Source organism: Meriones unguiculatus, chromosome 18 (genome assembly GCF_030254825.1).
Source record: "Meriones unguiculatus strain TT.TT164.6M chromosome 18, Bangor_MerUng_6.1, whole genome shotgun sequence".
NCBI classification, from domain to species: domain Eukaryota; kingdom Metazoa; phylum Chordata; class Mammalia; order Rodentia; family Muridae; genus Meriones; species Meriones unguiculatus.
Window position 1 is genome coordinate 5,533,996 of NC_083365.1, and position 17,345 is coordinate 5,551,340.

A 17,345-nucleotide genomic window follows, 5' to 3' on the forward strand; every position below is an offset into this window, starting at 1 on the left:
AGCACTGTCCAAATTCAATGTTAACAAACCAACAGTAGACCTTAAAGGAAGCTTTGGTATGTGGAAGAACACAAAAAAAAATAAATCTGAGAGTGGAGTGGCTGATGAAAGTGTGATCAAAGCCTCCCATGACATCTCCAAACTGGTCAGTTGAGAATGCTGATAGAATGCAGCTCCACTATATTTGAAGGAACCCATTCCACTCCAAGAAAACAAAGTTGGAGAGGTACATTGCCAGGGGTAAAGGAAAACAAGGAGACAAACAGGGACAGGGCTCAGTACAGATAGCTACCCACAGGCATAGGTTCTACACCCAGGATTTCAACAAATTCTGCATCAGAAAAAAATGCTGTACCCAAAATAAACATGCATACAGTTTTTTTCTGGGGGGTCAATGTTAAGTAACAGAATATAATGACTACATGCATTTCTACTTCACTGTATATTAACAGTAAGGTTTAGAGTATGCAGGAAAATGTGAATACACCATTTTATACCTACGTACACACACATGCACACATGTGTGCACGCACCGTAAGATCACTGGTAAAGAGTTGTTTGTTCTGTAAGCATGAGGACCTGAGTTCACATTCCAGGTATCCACATAAATGCAGGGCAGGCTCAGTGACCCTCCAGTAATCTCAGTGGTTGTAAGGAAGACATGGGTGATCCGCTGAGCTAGCTGGGTTCCAGCTAGAGACTCTACCTTAATATATTAGATGGGGAGTTATTGAAGAAGACACCAAAGCAACCTTTGGCTTCCACATCCATGCACATACACACTTGAATACATGTATACACCCGCTTAACCATTCCCACACACATATATACACAAATCTAAAAGAACAAGGTTGCATTTAGAAAAAAAAATCTTGAGGGCTGGTAAAATGGCTCAGTGGGTAAAGGCACTTTCAGCCAAGCATAATGATTTGAGTTTGATCCCTGGGTGGAATAGAGGACCAACTCCTGCAAGTTGTCCACTGACCTACATGTGTGTGCTGAGGCATTCATCCCCACCCCATACATAAATAATAATGTAATTAAAGCCTGGAGTCATCTTAAAAACATATGTACAAGTAGCAATAACAAGAAGGTGTTTGTACTAATGAGGGTCCCAGGACCAGAGGTGCAAACATGCTGGGTGTGGTAGGATGAATCTGAAATGTCCCCCTGAGGTTCCTGTGTTTAAACACTTGGTCCCCACCTGGTGGTACTCTTTAGGAAGGCGGAGCCTTACTGGAGGAAGCATGTCCATGGGGGTGGGCCGTGAGGGTTAACAGCCTTATCTTACCTGTTCTGCTTCCTATGTGTGCATAAAAATGTACTCATCAGCTTTTCTGGTCCTGCCATTTTGTTTTTACTGACTTTGCCAAGCCTCCCCCACACCACGGTGGAATCTATCCCTCTGGAATCATAAGCTAAAACCACTGCCCCCCCCCTTAGGTTACTTTTTGTCAGAGTGTTGCATCACTGTGACAAAGTAACAAACACAATGAAGGATGCTGTTCCTACCACATACCATCACTCTCATCTCTACCTCCCCCAACTCCCTATTAGAACGGACACTCCTATGAGGTTGAAAGCTGTGATGTTCTCCCAAAGAAATGAACCAGACTCACATCACCAGACTCACATCAGCCGCTGGAGAGCGCATTCTGGATGTCTCATGAACTGACACAGCAATCTCACTTGTTCAGTCTTCATTTGGTTGTTTGACAGACACAGGTGAGTCAGGGTCCAGTTGCTGAAAAGGGCTGAGACCAGAACGTAGCAGCTGGAAGGTGTGAGGTCACAGATGTCTAGTCTGCAAGGAAAGCCCCCCAACAGAGGAAACAATGAGATCCATTCTTAAGTTTTCCTTCTCCAAACTCACACACCAACATTTATTACAGCACTACTCATGACAGCTCACCTATGGACTCGATGTGGAAAATGCATATGTAGTTAATGGAATATTTTTCACCAATAAAGAAGGATGAAGTTATGTCTTTTGTAGGAAAATGCTTATCCAGAGACAAGCATATTAAATGAATTAAGCCAGTTTCGTTTGTAGTTTTTAGATTTAAAATTTTAAATTTTCATTATTTTAAAATGTTTATTTCTGTGTATACATGCATGTCTGTCTGTCTGTATGTGGATGTTATGTGTGTGTCCAAAAAGACCAGGAGAGGGCATTGGATTCTCTGGAGCACAGTCACAGCCCACTGTGAGCCACTCCATGTGGGTACTGGGAACTCTGGAAGAGCAGCAAGTGTTCATAACTGCCATCTGTCCAGACACACTCTTTAAAGTTACACTTTGCTGTGCGCATATGTGGGGTGCACAGTGTACGTGTGTGGGTGCATGTGTGTGGATACATGTGTTAGAAGGCAATGAAAGCTGTCCGTCTACTCCTTTTGTGTGCGTTCAAGAACTAGGCTAAGATCACCAAGGCTTGATGGCATCTCCCCAGACAACCCAAGAATTTATGTAGATACATACAGCTGTGCATGTATGACTGTCATGAAAAAAGAAATGTCCAGGAGAATAGAGGGGAACAGTGGGTGGGAATATGGGTGAGAAAAAGGAGACTATGGCTATATGGGTGTATGACTGTAAGTAGGCTGAACATACACAGTATATACCTGTATGGGGTCTGCAGCGATGGCTCAATGGTTAAGAGAGCTTGCTGTTTTCCAGAGAATTTAAATTCAGTCCCCAGAACCTATATTGTGCTCCTTAGGTACTGCACCAATATGAAGATACCTACAAAATAAAGCAAATCTTAGTGTACACATACAAAAACCAAGTAATTTTAAAATTTACCTCTCCTCCTCTCACTCCTTACAAGGTTTTGTCCTCATGTGTGCGGGCACATGTGTGCCATGGCATGTTTGTGACAGTCAGGACAACTTGTGGCAGTCAATTATACGTGTCCTGGGGATCTAATTCAGGTTGTCAGGCTTCGCAGCAGGCATCTTTACCTGCTGAACCATCTCACTGGCCTATGTTTTGTCTTTGTTCTCCCTCTTAAAGCACACCATTAGGAATGCAAGGGGGAAAATCCTGTGTGTGAGAATAGATTATGTAATCTATTTGATTATATATTTTGACATAATTGACATATATTTGACAATGTGTAATCTATTTGATTACCTCATACTTAGCCATAAAAAGGAAAGCTGCCAGATGTGAAAACAAAAGCTTCATAGGGCTTTCATAGGGCTGTGACCACTCTAACAACATACCTGGAATTCTTAGTATGGTCTATTGCATGTATCATGTCTTCAGTATCACTAAGGTTGATACTGAATTTACTCTTCTGGTGAATAAAGAAACACCAGCTGGATTGGACCAATGTCTAGCAACCATATCGACATCTTTGTAATTTCTGCTGTTTCTGGCCTTTAAGATTTTTATTTCTATGTATAGGTGTATGCCGGTGCAGTGCCTGCAGAGGTCAGAAGAGGGCGTTGAAGCCCTTGAAGCTGGAGTTCGTGACCCATCTAACATGGGTGGCCTGGTATCAAACCCAGGTCCTCTACTAGAGCAACAAGTCCTGTTAACTTCGGAGCCATCTTTCCAGTCTTGCCTTTGGCCTTTAAAGGATGATTTATATGATTTGGTTCTCAGTGTTTGCAGTGACTTAACTTAATAAGCTAGACAGGTGCCAGCACACAGCTCTGAGCAGTGACCATAGGTTTGCTTTCCCATTTGGCCAATGAAAATAGTTTATCCATGAATGAGTGATTTAGCCTAAAACTACCTCCTCATTTACCATTAAAACTAAAGACAATGGCCACTCCATAGACATGTTTGGAGAAGGAAATAAGGCAGGCATTGCCAAAAGCTAGTAAATCTCATTACGATTTAAATAATGGTTTCTAAACTTTGTACCTCATTACTCTCCTCTCTATACACAGGACAGTTTGACCAATAACAACTGACCTTTCCTCTGGACTATTGGTAAGGAACATGGAACCCCCCCCCCAAGTTTCCATGTAGAAGTTTGTCTATAAAACAGCATTCTTAGACTGGCCTCTTTTGTTGGCTCCTTTGTCTCCACAAGAGGTCAGAGCTATCTGGCATTTCAGATGACATTCTGTTAGGACCCTCCTCCTCTTTTTGGCAAGTATAGTGAGTGCATATATGTATACTGTATATTATGTGTATATACACATGTGTGCAGGTGTAAATGTCCATGCACACATGTTTGTGGAGACCTGAGGTAGACATTGGGCATCTTCCTGAATCAACCTTTATCTTTCTATATTGACTCAGTGTCTCTCAGTGAACCCAAAGCTTACCAATTTGTCCAGTCAGGCAAGCCAGCTTGTTCTGGAGATCCCATCTCTGCTTCCTTAGTGCTGTGTTGTAACCCACCAACCCATCCACTATTTGCAGGAATTCTTGTGATCTGAACTCTGCGCCCTCATCCTTGCACATGTTCTTTACCTGCAGAACCACACCCCCAGCACGTGTGTGTGTGTGTGTGTGTGTGTGTGTGTGTGTGTGTACAAGATCTCATTCCCTACCCCAGGCTAACTTCAGGCTTACTATGATCCTCCTGGGTGCTGACATTACAGCCATATAAAACTATACCGGGCCAACCATGTATATGGGCCATTTTGGGCTTGGCCAAGCAAGAAGGAAGCCCTTAGTCACTGAGTGAGTGGATCTTTCTAACCGTAGAGTCAAGTGTGAACTAACCCACTTGGCTCATGTCATGTTCCAAAGGATCTTTGCCAGTACAGGGGTCTTTAGCAGACTCCCATTGGGCTCCCTTTCAACAGAAGGGCTGCTGTGAGAGAATGGACAGAGTTTCCCATGAGGCCAGAGGTACCATCCTCATTCTGGACGTAAACATCTGCCACTCCCACAATCCCTTGGACATCTCTATACAACACAATCATCATGGGGAGAAAGGAAGCAAGACTCACATCAGCTTTTCCAGCATACACTTCGAGCTACTCAAGGTGACACTGAGAGACCTCATGCTCTTTTCTTCCACCTTATTTTTTGCCAGGCTGAGAGATTTCAGGCTGGTAGTTGAATCAAGGATTTTGGAGAGCATCGCATAACAAGGGTAGGTTAGCTCACAGGAATCCAATCTGTAGAGACAGGCAGCACAGTATTTTTCCTTGTCCCTCTTGGGTAACTCAGGGTAACCCACTCCACACTCAGCTCCTTAGGAACCAGAGCTGTCTTTTCTCAAACAGTTTTACTTCCTCTTCTCCTTATAGTAGCCCATCAACATGATAGCCATGCAACACCCCCACAGATACAAGAACCTATTTATGTTTGCTAAAGGAAAATAAAAACTGGACTGGTAAGAATGCTCAGTCGGGGGTTGGGGGAGAAGGCTCAGAGGTTAAGAACACTGACTGTTCTTCCAAAGGTCCTGAGTTCAATTCCCAGCAACCACATGGTGGCTTATAATCACCTACAGTGAGATCTGGTCCCTCTTCTGGTGTGCAGGCAGAACATTGTATAAATAATAAATCTTAAAAAAAAAAAAAAGAATGCTCAGTGGGTAAAGGTGCTTGCCACCGAGACTGAACACCTGAGTTTGATCCCAGACCCATTCGGTAGTGGAGATGACCCATTCCTACAGGCTGTTCTTTGACTGGACACATGCTGTGGTATGTATGTATGTATGCACACGTGCGAGCGTGCACACACACAATTAATAAAATCTAGTTCAAAAAACAGTGCCAGCTCCTCAACATGACTTGGAAATGCTTCACAAGATGGCCTGCGTCAGTTCACACTTAGAAAGCTCACCATAGTTACATAACCATTCAAAGAAACTTCCTGAGGTTACATGTAATCCCTTTATTTTTGAGACAAGGCCTCATGGAGTCCAGGTTATCCAAACTGCTAAATAGCTAAGGATGGTCTTGAACTTCTGCCCCTCCTGCCTCTATCTCCTAAGAGCTGGGATTACAGGTTTGAGAACAATGATTGGCTTTGTGCAGTGATGGGGGCCAAAACCAGCTATTCCTGCATGCTCACAAGCACGTTCCAACCAAGTGGCAGGTCTGGACTGCACTCCCCCATTTTTTCTGAAGACAGGATCATGTTGGCCTCAAACTTGCCCTCCCCCTGACTCAGCAACCATATGCTGGATTACAGGTACACAGTACCCTTTTCAGCATGCAGTACTTGTTTTTAATAATTTTTTACATTTATTTACTGAACATGTGTGTGCACAAGTGCCATAATGGGCATATGGAAGTCAAGGGACAACTTTTGGAGTCATTTTTCTCTCTCTACCGTGTGTGTTCTGGGGATCGAACTCAGGTCACCAGGCTTGGTGGCAAACCCCATCATCCCCTGGGCCATCTCACTGGTCCTGTTTTTAATTCTTACAGAACATGGAGAGTGCTTTATGGTGGTAATATTTATGCCTTAAACTGCTTAAAGTGCTCTCTTTGCGAGCATGTAGCCCATTCTTTCCCCCAATTCCTGCTCCCCCATTACCACTCACAGCATTGCCAAATCACTATTGCTCCCCTCTCAAGAACTTCTCCATCTAATTCCCTAGAGCAGCTGTTCTCAACCTTTCTAATGCTGCAACCCTTTATTGGAATACCTCATGTGGAGGTGATCCCAAACATAAAATTTTATTGCTATTTCATGACTATTACTATTACTAATTGTAATATAAATATCTGCTACACAGTTTATCTTATATGCAACCCCATGAAAGGGTCATTCGACCCCCAAAGGGGTTGTGATCCACCCCTTTTTGCAGCTTCCTGGAAATTATTCCGTGGTTTAAAGGAAAAGTCACACGCTGAAATTACAGCTAAAGCTCACTTCAGAGTCTCCAGGGAGCGGTTTGGATGATTCAATGCTTCACAGGCTAATTTGATGTCATCTTCCTTCATGGGAGTGTTTCCTAGATTGAGGTGTTTTAAGTTCCGGTTTCTAATAAGGGTCATCCAGAGATATTGCAGGCCGGATGCTACCTGTGCACTCTTAAACCTACAGAAGAGGAAGAGGGCCCACTGGCTGCTCCGAAAAGCCATCTTTGCATTGTTCCCGGTCTGCCTCGCCACCTCCTCCACCGTGGACTCCGGCAGCCCTCTCGCCAGAGTCCTCGAGCTCGATTTCTCTCCCCCTCGGCTGCATCGGACCACCGGCGTGCCCCACCATGTCAGACGCGGCAGTGGACACCAGCTCCGAGATCACCACCAAGGACTTGAAGGAGGAGGAAGCTGTGGAGAAGGCAGAAAATGGAAGAGACGCACCTGCCAATGGGAATGCTAATGAGGAAAACGGGGAGCAAGAGGCTGACAACGAGGTAGAAGAGAAGGAGGAGGAAGAAGGTGAGGGGGAGGATGGATATGAAGATGTGGAAACTGAGGCTCCTACGGGCAAGCGGGTAGCTGAAGATGATGAGGATGATGATGTTGACACCAAGAAGCAAAAGACTGATGAGGATGACTAGACAGCAAACAGGAAAAGCTAAACTTAAGGCCACCGTGACCTATTCACCCTCCACTTCCCGTCTCAGAATTTAAACGTGGTCACCTTCCAGCAGAGAAGCAGGCCCCGCCCCACAGTGGGCAGTGCCACCCACAGATGACATGCGCTCTCCACCACCCCACCAAAACCACAACATGAATTTGCAACAGGGGAGAAAAAGAACCAAACTTCCCAGGCCCTGCTTTCTTTCTTAAAAATACTTTAAAAGGAAAATTTGTTTGTATTTTTTATTTACATTTTATATTTTTGTACATATTAGGGGTCAGCCATTTTTAATGATAACAGGTGACCAAACCAGCCTTCAGAGCGTTCTCTGTCCTGACTTTACTTGTGATATGACCATGTTCATTATAATCTCAAAGGAGAAAAAAAAAACTTGTAAAAACAAAAACAACAAAAAAACAATCTTATTCCGAGCATTCCAGTAACTTTTTTGTGTATGTACTTAGCTGTACTATAAGTAGTTGGTTTGTATGAGATGGTTAAAAAGGCCAAAGATAAAAGATTTCTTTTTTCCCTTTTTTTTTTTTTTTGTCTATGACGTTGCTGTTTATTATATATATATATATATATTTTGGCCTGTTTGATGTATGTATGAAACAATGTCCAACAATAAACCGGAATTTTATTTTGCTGAAAAAAAAAGGAGGGAAGAGAGAGAGAAAGAGAAGGAATGTAGTCCCACTTAATTATTAATCACATTTCATTACTAGTTCTCCCCTCTCCCTTCTAGCCAGCTCTCAAAGCTGTAACTATTTGCATACAGTTTGTTCCTGAGACAGAGTCTCACACAGCCTTCACTTCTCAAGTGCTGGGATCACAGCCCTGTGCTACCTCTGTCAGTTAAGGTTTTCTCTTAACTTAAATAGGGTCTAATTTATCCCATACCGGTCTCAAACTCACTGTGTAGCTAAGGGTGACCCTGAACAATTTTTGTTTTTTTATTCTTTTTAAAAAATTACAATTTATTCACTTTTTATCCCAGCTGTAGCCCTCACCACCGTCCCCTCCCAATCGTGCCCTCCCTCCTTCATCTCCTCCCATGCCCTTCCCCACTCCACTGATAGGGGAAGACCTCCTCCCCTTCCATCTGACCCCAGCCTATCAGGTCTCATCAGGACTGTCTTTCATAGTCTTCTTCTGTAGCCTGTTAAGGCTGCCCTTCCCCCCCCACACACACACACACACCTCAGGGGGATGTGAACAAAGAGCCAGCCACTGAGTTCATGTCAGAGACAGCCCCTGTTCCCCTTACTAGGGAGCTCATTTGGAGACTGAGCTGCCATGACCTACGTCTGTGCAGGAGTTGTAGGTTACCTCCATGCATGGTCCTCAGTTGGAGTATCAGTCTCAGAAAAAAAACCCTGGGCCCAGATTTTTTGGTTCTGGTGTTCTCCTTGTGGAACTCCAGACCCTTCCACGTCTTTCTATCTCCCCCTTCTTTTATAAGATTCCCTGCACTCTGCCCAAAGTTTGGCTATGAGTCTCAGCTTTAATACCCTGCTGGGTAGAGTCTTTCAGAGTCTCTCTGTGGTAGGCTCCTGTCTTGTTCATTGTTTTTGCCTTCTTCCGATGTCTATCCCCTTAACCTTTCTGAATGAAAATTTGAGCATTTTACCAAGGGTCCTCCTCCTTAAAGATTTCTGTGTGCCTGTGCATTCAGATGCCCGTGGAGACCAGCAGAGTGCACTGGATTGTGGGAGGTGAAGTTACAGGCAAGGAATCCAACTCTGGTCATCTTCAGGAGTAGCTGGCCCACTGACCTTCACATTCAGATCAACCTGCCTCCACTTTCCAAGTGCTAGGATTCGAGGCTTGTGCCCTCACAAAATTTTCATGAATGCTGGCTTACTGCATGCTAGACAAACATTCTGCTGACTAAGGCACTTCCTCAGCTCTATTTGCCTTTAATTTTACAGTACCTCTCAATGTGCCAGAGACCTCAGGAACAGGACATTAATTCTGCTGTGGAGAGCTCCATTGAGAACAGTGATTCTCAGCATTCCTAATGCGGTGGCCCTTTATATTTTAATATAGTACTTCATGTTCTAGTGACTCTCCAACCATTAAACTGTTTTCATTGCTACATTATAACTGTAATGTTACTACTGTTATGAATCACAATATAAATATCTGATATGTAGGATTATCTGTATGTGACTCACATGAAAGGGTCATTTGACCCCCCAAGGGTTACAACCCACAAATTGAGAACTGCTGGTCTAGAGGGATATCAGACAGCCTCACAGGTTTGATGCTTCATTATAGTTTCCTGAGAACAGCCATATCTACCTACTGTTCCCGTTTTAATTGTTCCTTGTCAACTTGATAAGCCTAGAATTACCTGGAGAGAGGGACCCCTCGATTGAGAAAATGCCTTAATCCAATTGGCCTGCAGGCCTGTCTGTAGGGCACTTGTTGAGCAATGACTGATGCGTGAGGGCCCAGTGCACCGTGGGCAGTGCCACCCCTGTGAGCAGGTCGTGTACAAGAAAGCAGACTGAGCAAGCAATGTGGAGCATGCCAGTAAGTAGCGTTCGTCCATGGCTGCTATTTCAGTTCCTGTCCGAACTCTCCTCAGTGGTGTGTGACCTTAGAGTGAGGAAATGAAATAAACCCTCTTCTCCCCACGTTGCTTTTAGTTATTGTCTCAGTTGGGTTTTCTAGTGCTGTGATACAACACCATGACCAAAAGCAATTTGGGGAAGAAAGGGTTTATTTCATCTTACAGCTTCTCATTCATCTTCTAGGGAAGTCAGGACAGAAACTCAAGGTGTGCATTAGCAGTCAAGAACTTGACCAGCCCCAAGATGGCTGTCATGTAGCTTTCTCCTGGCTTGGGTGGGCAAGTTAGAGAGTGGACTTCCCCCCCCCCCAAAGTAGAGCTGACATTTATTCTCTTACCCAAAAATCCCTGGCATCTGTATCAGGCTTGGGTTTGTATTCGTGGGGCTGCTTCTAAGGTATAGTGTATATTACAAAAGGCCAGACCCTGCAGCCAGAGGACAGGCCAAGACATCCTGCAGCTCTCACCGGGACAGAGACTTAAGCAGCTGCCTGGGTTGTGACTTGACAGCTCTAAATTGATGACACCTGGGTCCTCCATGCTCCTTGTCACATATGCTGTACTGAACTAAATCATGTGATATGAAACTTCTCACTACTTCTAAAAAGTCAGACCTTTCCTTTGGTCTGGGGATTAGGTCCAGAGACTTCCCGGGGATTTGTTGAGACATGTTAAGGAAGGTGCTTTCTGAAGTGGCTCCTCTGGACCCAACCCTACACCCGCCCCCGCTTATGTTGGCTCAAGCACATTCTCATTTGCACTCTTTAAAAAACGATGTTGATGTGTACGGACACGTGCATCAGATGCACGCAGGAGCCCGTGGAGGTGGCAAGAGGGTGCATTACAGAGGCTGTGGGCCAGCTTGTGGGTGCTGGGATAGAGCCTGGGTCCTCTGCAACAGCAGCCAGTGCTCTTAACCACGAAGCCATCCCTCTAGCCCCTCTGCCTTGTTCTCAGTCTTAATAAAGTTGCTCTCCAGTGTTTAAAGGGAGCCTCTCCACCTGAAAGTTCCATCATGCTTAGCTCTCTTTATATTGTACTGTTTCAGTAAGTTCTGCTTTCCTTCCATTTGGAGGCCCTTTTCTTCCAGCAAACTGCATCTTCGGAAGGGAACTGCACACGAGCTTCTCTGCAGACTGATGCTATGGCCCTTACTATATTTAATGGTTAGCTGTTCCCATGTTTGTACAGTATTCGCTAGCTTAAAGGTATTAAAGAGTGATCAAAGAGCACATGAATCATGTACCTTGATGTCGTGTTATATGATTGGCCCCAAAGTCCTCCTCTCATTTTCTTCCCTTACTAACCAACCCCTACTTATACTTCAAAATCCACAGTAATTAAGTCTGCCTCAATAAACCCATGCACCTCCTTTTATAAGGTCCTTTAGTCATCTCCTGCATTGTGCATAAGTAACTTGGTTCATACAAGATATCTTTTACAGCACTTATCCCCTCAGGATACATCTCTCCTTAGGGTTTTTAGCTGGGCCTTGACTGGCAGGAGATGCCATGGAAAGACTGCTTGTACCAGGCTGGGTGGCACTTACGTCAGATTCTGTATATTACAGGATGGATTCCTCAGCTTGAGGCACAGTATCTTCATGGCCCATTCATTCAAGATGCTGCTGCCCAAGTCCAGCTTCTCCAAATTTGAGTGGGTGCTGAGCACAGAGAACTTCTCCCACCATTATATGAGGAGGTGCTTATGTTGTGTCCTGGGTCAGCGAGAGAGAAAAACGGGAGGAAAATGTGATTGAACACATTCTCAATCATGAGTGACTGATCATGAGTGACTGCCACAGCAAGGCCACGGAAGGGAGACTAGACTATAAGAGAGAGTACAGGACAGCTGAGGAAATAAGGCCAGCTCAGTGGGTGCTGTCTGGTGCTCCACAGGACCAGCTTCAAAATCCCCTGGGGGTATGATAGACCAATCAGAGAGCCTTCAAACCCTCCCAGTCACCCTCTCCTCTCTCTCTCTCTCGCTCTCACACACACACACACACACACACACACACACACCTGTGTATATGCTCATGGAGGCCAGAAGAGAGCATCAAATCTCCCTGGAGCTGTAGTTATAGGCAATTATGAGCCACCCAATATGATGCTAGGAACCAAATTCAGGTCCTCTGAAGGGCAACAAGTGCTCTTAACTGCTGAACCATCTCTTTAGTCTTTTTAGATTTTTTTTTTTTAACCTTGGAGATTATATGATCATTCCAGCTCCATCTTGGAGTACAGATTACAACTTCCTGTTAGTTATGGCAACTGACTGAACAGAATACAGGAAAAGCCAGGTTTATGCTAGAAGAAGTATGCATAATTCCTAGTAGCAGCAAGAGAATTACAGGACCCTTGACTTGGGAGTCTCGCTGACTTCTTGCCCTCCCTCAGCTGCAGGTGATCTTGGAGTATGCCAGAATATATATGGAAGTAAATAGTTAATTGAAAACATGACTCCATGACACAGCTTTTATGAGGACACTATCTGTGTGAGAACACACTTTGTGATGCCTGACAACTTGAGCTCAAAGCCTGAGACCTCTGTGGTGGAGCACTCATAAGTTCTAGTTATTCTTGGCCCTCCGTGCATGCTTTGACATGCGCACACGCTCATACACACACAGAGAGAGAGAGAGAGAGAGAGAGAAATGAAACTAAGTATTTTTTTTTAAATAAAAGTTCCCAGAAGTGGATAGTGGAGTGGTGGATTGAGGGGAGGAGGAGGGGAGAGAAGTTGGTCAAAGATCACAAAATCACAATCAAGAAGAAAAAAACTTAGACCATCTGCACATTGTGGTTTAATATATAGTGATGATGTCATGTGCCTGTGTATGGCTATGTGCATAAATGCATAAATGCAGTTGCCTGTGGAAGGCAGGAGAATGTGCTGGAGGCCCTGGACCTGGAGCTTAGGTAATTGTGAGCCATCCCACCTGGGTGCTGGGAACCAAATTCTGGTCCTCTGTTAGAGCAGGACATATTAGTAATCTCTGAGTCCTCTTCCTGCCTAGATAAGTTTGTCCACTAATCTATTCATCATTCTGACTATCAGACTTTGAATACTGTCAATCTCCCAGGAGTCTCATGGTGGGAGAAGAGAAAGGCTGGACCCTGGTGCCTGCCAGGGGAGAACTTGCCTCTCAGAGAGCAATTCAACAGAGCAGACCATGTTGCTGGAGAGGTTGGGGTGGGGGCAGATGGTGGATCAGTGCTTGGCAGGGATCACACATCTTGATCTAAACTACTTAATGTGCATCTGTCTGGTTCTACACATCTCTATTTTAACCTCACTTCAGGATCCAAAAGATAGATAGGGGGGAGGCCGTCAATAGAGATCTATGGATTTTTGATCTGTTTCTCTTTCCCAAGTGGCCACAATGAATAAATCTTTTCTACGTTTTATCATTAATTTGGCTGCTCTAATTGGCTTATCAGTGGAACCTAGCTTGACACCTCCTTCCTTCTGAGTTGTAGGCTTGCAGGTGTGTACCACAACATACTCAGTCTATGCAGTGCTAGGGTCTAACCTCGGGGCTTCATTCATGCTAGGCAAGCATGCTACCAATGGAAATATATCTACCAGCTGTAGCCCCAGCGTGGGACTCAGTCTGACAACCAGACTCAGATCAGGTCCTACTAGTAAGTAGATTATCCTTTAAGAGCCATCTGGTACCCTGAATGTTTCTGAATGTCTAAGTCCAGTAACACACAAAAATTACTAACTGGCTTGGGAGAAGAATCACCCCATACTCACTTCTGGGGAGCAATAGGACACAGCTCAGGAACCTTATCCACAGAGAACATGTCTTTGACATCCACCCGGATTGCCCTCAAGCTCCTGCAATGCTGACGACAGTAGGTAGATGCCATCAAGCCTATCTTCTGGTTGACCAAAAGCCACACTTCTTGGAAGTAGTTCAGAGCCGAACGAACCAATTCTTCATCCTGAGACTCAAAGAGACAGTAGAAGGCATTCATGTAATCCTTTGGGCTGGTGGCTTTGACCTGCTGTCCTAGCAAGAAAAACCCAATGTTGGAGCTTCTTCTCCACAGCTGGGGACAGAGGACATCCAAGCAGAACCTCTAGGGTCCTCATGGTATCCTTGTTCGTGAGGCCAAATAAGAAATGCTTCATTCCGAGGTGAGTGTCATTGGTTTCCTTCAGCTCCAAGTTGCTCTTTTGGTTTTTATTGAAAATATACTGATACAAGTCCCTTAGTCCTTCTAAAACATAATACAAGGCAGCACAGAAATCCTGAAGGCTGAGGTGGAAGAAAACATAACAGTGCTCACTGCTGTGGCCAACCTGGCGAAGGATGTTCATGTGAAAGAGGGCGGAGATCTCAGACTCCTTTAGGCCATGGTCTTCAGGTCATCATTGTGAACACCGACCTCGTTCCACACTCCCTCAGCCGCCATCTTGCACAAACCCACTAGAGCAACTTGCTCTTCCTGACTGAGACAGCTCTGGAAAGGATCTCTTGGGGTGAGCAGGGGGAACACAAAGGTGGCATACAAACTGGTGAGGGTCTGGAAGGCTGGGGTACATCTCTTTCCCAGTTTCTCCTGCAGCTGCAGAGCCTCACAGACCAGAGAGCATATGGAGGGGACTTGGCATTGGTCAAATAGCTGGGAGTTTCCTATCACAGACTGGAAGACTTGCATTCTTGGATGGTCATCAGGGGTGCTCTCGGGGACTAGCCGAATCTCCTTATTGCAGTCAGTCCTTCAACTAGTAGGTAGAGGGGGGACACCACTATTGAATTGAGTTTTTCTAAGCCTGTGTTTCCGGTGGTGGTGATGAGAAAGGACTGTGGGAGGAGGGCCTTCCTCAGAAGGCTGTACATCAAGATGTATATGGGTTGTTCATCCTTCCAGTCTCCAGAAAGTGTCATGTCATCATGTAGGAGGACAGAGTTCATATTGTCAAAATCATCGATGACAAACAACAGTTTTTCTGGTTGGGACATGATCTTTGTCACTGGAGCCTGGGAGTCTGGCCAGTTTCCTTAGAAATCAACTGTGCCAAACTGCTCTTCTCTGTCCACTTTATTTCTCTAACAGAGAAGAAAAAGACATAGGACATATCTTGGTAGAGTTTTCCCTGTGCCCAGCCCACCATGATACTTCTGGCCAAGGCCGGCTTCCCAATCCCTGGTTTTCCATGTAGGATAACAGTGTGAGGACAGAAGACTTTCTGTTTAAAAGCACCAGACAATACTTTCCTCTCTGGGCTGTCATAGCATACATCCATACTTGTGTCAAATTTAGATACCACATGGGCCTTGTAGTCTTGCAGGTCACCTCCACAGTACGAAGTCAGATAAAAGGACAGAACAAAAGACAAAAATTTGAACAAAGTCTTATTTTTAGTGACATTGAAATACATATCTGCATGATGAGTATAATTAACAATGGTTTAGAACATCTCTGGGAGGAATCTGAACTAACTTATAGTAAAAGAAATGATGGGCATTTAAAATAATGAATATGCTAATTGCCTTTAATGTATCAATATAAATGTATAATGTAGCAATATATGCTCTCCTAACATGCACAAACGTGTCAACACACACTCTCTCCCCCCTCTCCCTAGCTTTAAGTCAGATGGCTATGTACAATGTTCTTCTTACTTAATTAACCTGTTTCCATACAAGAATCTCATAACTCAGGCTGGCCTCAAATTTGCTATGTAGCCAACAATGACTTTGAACTTCTGATCCTCCCATCTATGTGCTGTGATTACAGGTGTGCACCACCATGCCCAGTTTTATGTGGTGATGGGGACTGAACCCCATGGCTTTATGCATGCTACAAAACACTCTACCAACTTAGTGAGAGCCATTGTTCAGCCTACCTTCTTCTGAGCAATAGCTTCCTCATGAGAAATTACACATAAACACATGTGCAAACACATGCACAAACACAAAACACATGCACAGATACATGTGCAAACATATGCATACACATACATACATGCAAAAATGTGAGCACACACAAATACATGTATGAACTTGCACACATAGAAAAACCCCAAACTAATTTTATCTATTACCTCCAAACAAAAATTGTATTACCATTTCTATAAGACGTAACTAGGCAGAAGCTTGCATCTGTAAGCTTTCTGTTGGGCAGATGTTGATCTCATTCTATAAGCCTAACTTTGGCTCCTATCAACACTATGGAGGGTTGAATTTTATTGTCTTTCTCAATCACTCTCAATCTCAATGTTTACAGATGCATTTATCTTTATTTTATTAATGTTTTCCCTATATGTATGTCTGTGTACCCTGTGCTGGCTGTGCCATCTTCTGGAACTAGAGTTGAAGATTGCTGTGACCTGGCCTGTGGGTGCTAAAAACTGAACCTAGGTCCTCCAGAAGAGCGGTCAGTGCTCTTAACTGATAAGCCATCTCTCTTGTCACCAATTGTATTTTTAGAGAGTCTCACTAAACCCAGATCTCAGGAATATGGATAGACTGAGCTGGCCAGCAAGCACCAGGGATCCTCCTGTCTCTGCTGGGATTATAGGCACATACCCCTCCCACCTGGCCCCATTATATGGGTTCTGGGAATTGAACTCAGGTTCTTGTGCAGCAAGCATTTTCTTTTCTTTTTTGGGAGTGGAGGGGGGGGAGAAATGGGTTTATTTGGCTTATATATTCAGATCATAGTTTATCACTGAAGAAAGTCAGGACAGAATTCAAACAGAGCTGGAACCTGGAGGCAGGAACTGATGCAGAGGCCATGGAGGGTGTGGCTTACTGGCTTGGTCCACATGGCTTGCTCAGCCTACTTTCTTTTTTTTAATTTTTTAATTCATTTATTACAGTTTATTCACTTTGTATCCCAGCTGTAGTCCCCTCCCTCATCTCCTCCCAGACCCACCCTCCCTCCCTCTTCTCCCCATATGCCCCTCATCTAGTCCTGTAGCCAATGGCAGCTCAGTCTTCAAGTAGGTTCCCTAGTAAGGGGAGCAGGGTCTGTCTTTAACATGAACTCAGTGGCCAGCTCTTTGATCATTCTCTCTGGCAGGTACAGCCTTACCAGGCCACATAGGAAGATACAGCCAGTCCTGATGAGACCAGATAGGCTAGGGTCAGATGGAAGAGGAAGAGGAGGACCTTCCCTATCAGCAGCAAGCATTTTCATGACTGAACAATATCAGCCTTAAGGTTCAACCTTACTAATAACAGCTATATACCCAAACACAGATCCATGCAATTTAATGCAATCTCTTATCAAAAGCCTCGCTGACCATTTCCCTCCAAGAAATTGTCAAGGTGATTTTAAAATTC

The 17,345-nt window shown here is 44.4% G+C and overlaps 2 protein-coding genes across 2 annotated transcripts in view; one reads left to right on the forward strand and one right to left on the reverse strand.

The window, feature by feature from the left end:
• LOC110564029 (NACHT, LRR and PYD domains-containing protein 5-like) overlaps positions 1-15,436 on the reverse strand; it is a 30,641-nt gene extending 15,205 nt beyond the window's left edge. The window contains 9 exon segments of the mRNA XM_021661303.1: positions 1,634-1,804; positions 4,920-5,090; positions 6,802-6,969; positions 11,589-11,756; positions 13,802-14,070; positions 14,072-14,412; positions 14,415-14,753; positions 14,756-15,047; positions 15,050-15,436. Of these exon segments, the coding sequence (XP_021516978.1) occupies positions 1,634-1,804; positions 4,920-5,090; positions 6,802-6,969; positions 11,589-11,756; positions 13,802-14,070; positions 14,072-14,412; positions 14,415-14,753; positions 14,756-15,047; positions 15,050-15,436 (2,306 nt within the window).
• LOC110564032 (prothymosin alpha-like) lies at positions 7,044-7,735 on the forward strand. The gene has a single exon (XM_021661306.2). The coding sequence runs from the start codon at positions 7,139-7,141 to the stop codon at positions 7,433-7,435; it is 297 nt and encodes a 98-aa protein (XP_021516981.1). The 5' UTR covers positions 7,044-7,138; the 3' UTR covers positions 7,436-7,735.
• Positions 15,437-17,345: the final 1,909 nt, after the last annotated feature.

Coding starts and splice junctions, on each gene's coding strand:
- LOC110564032 (XM_021661306.2), top strand. CDS start 7,139: ATGTCAGACGCGGCAGTGGACACCAGCTCCGAGATCACCACCAAGGAC.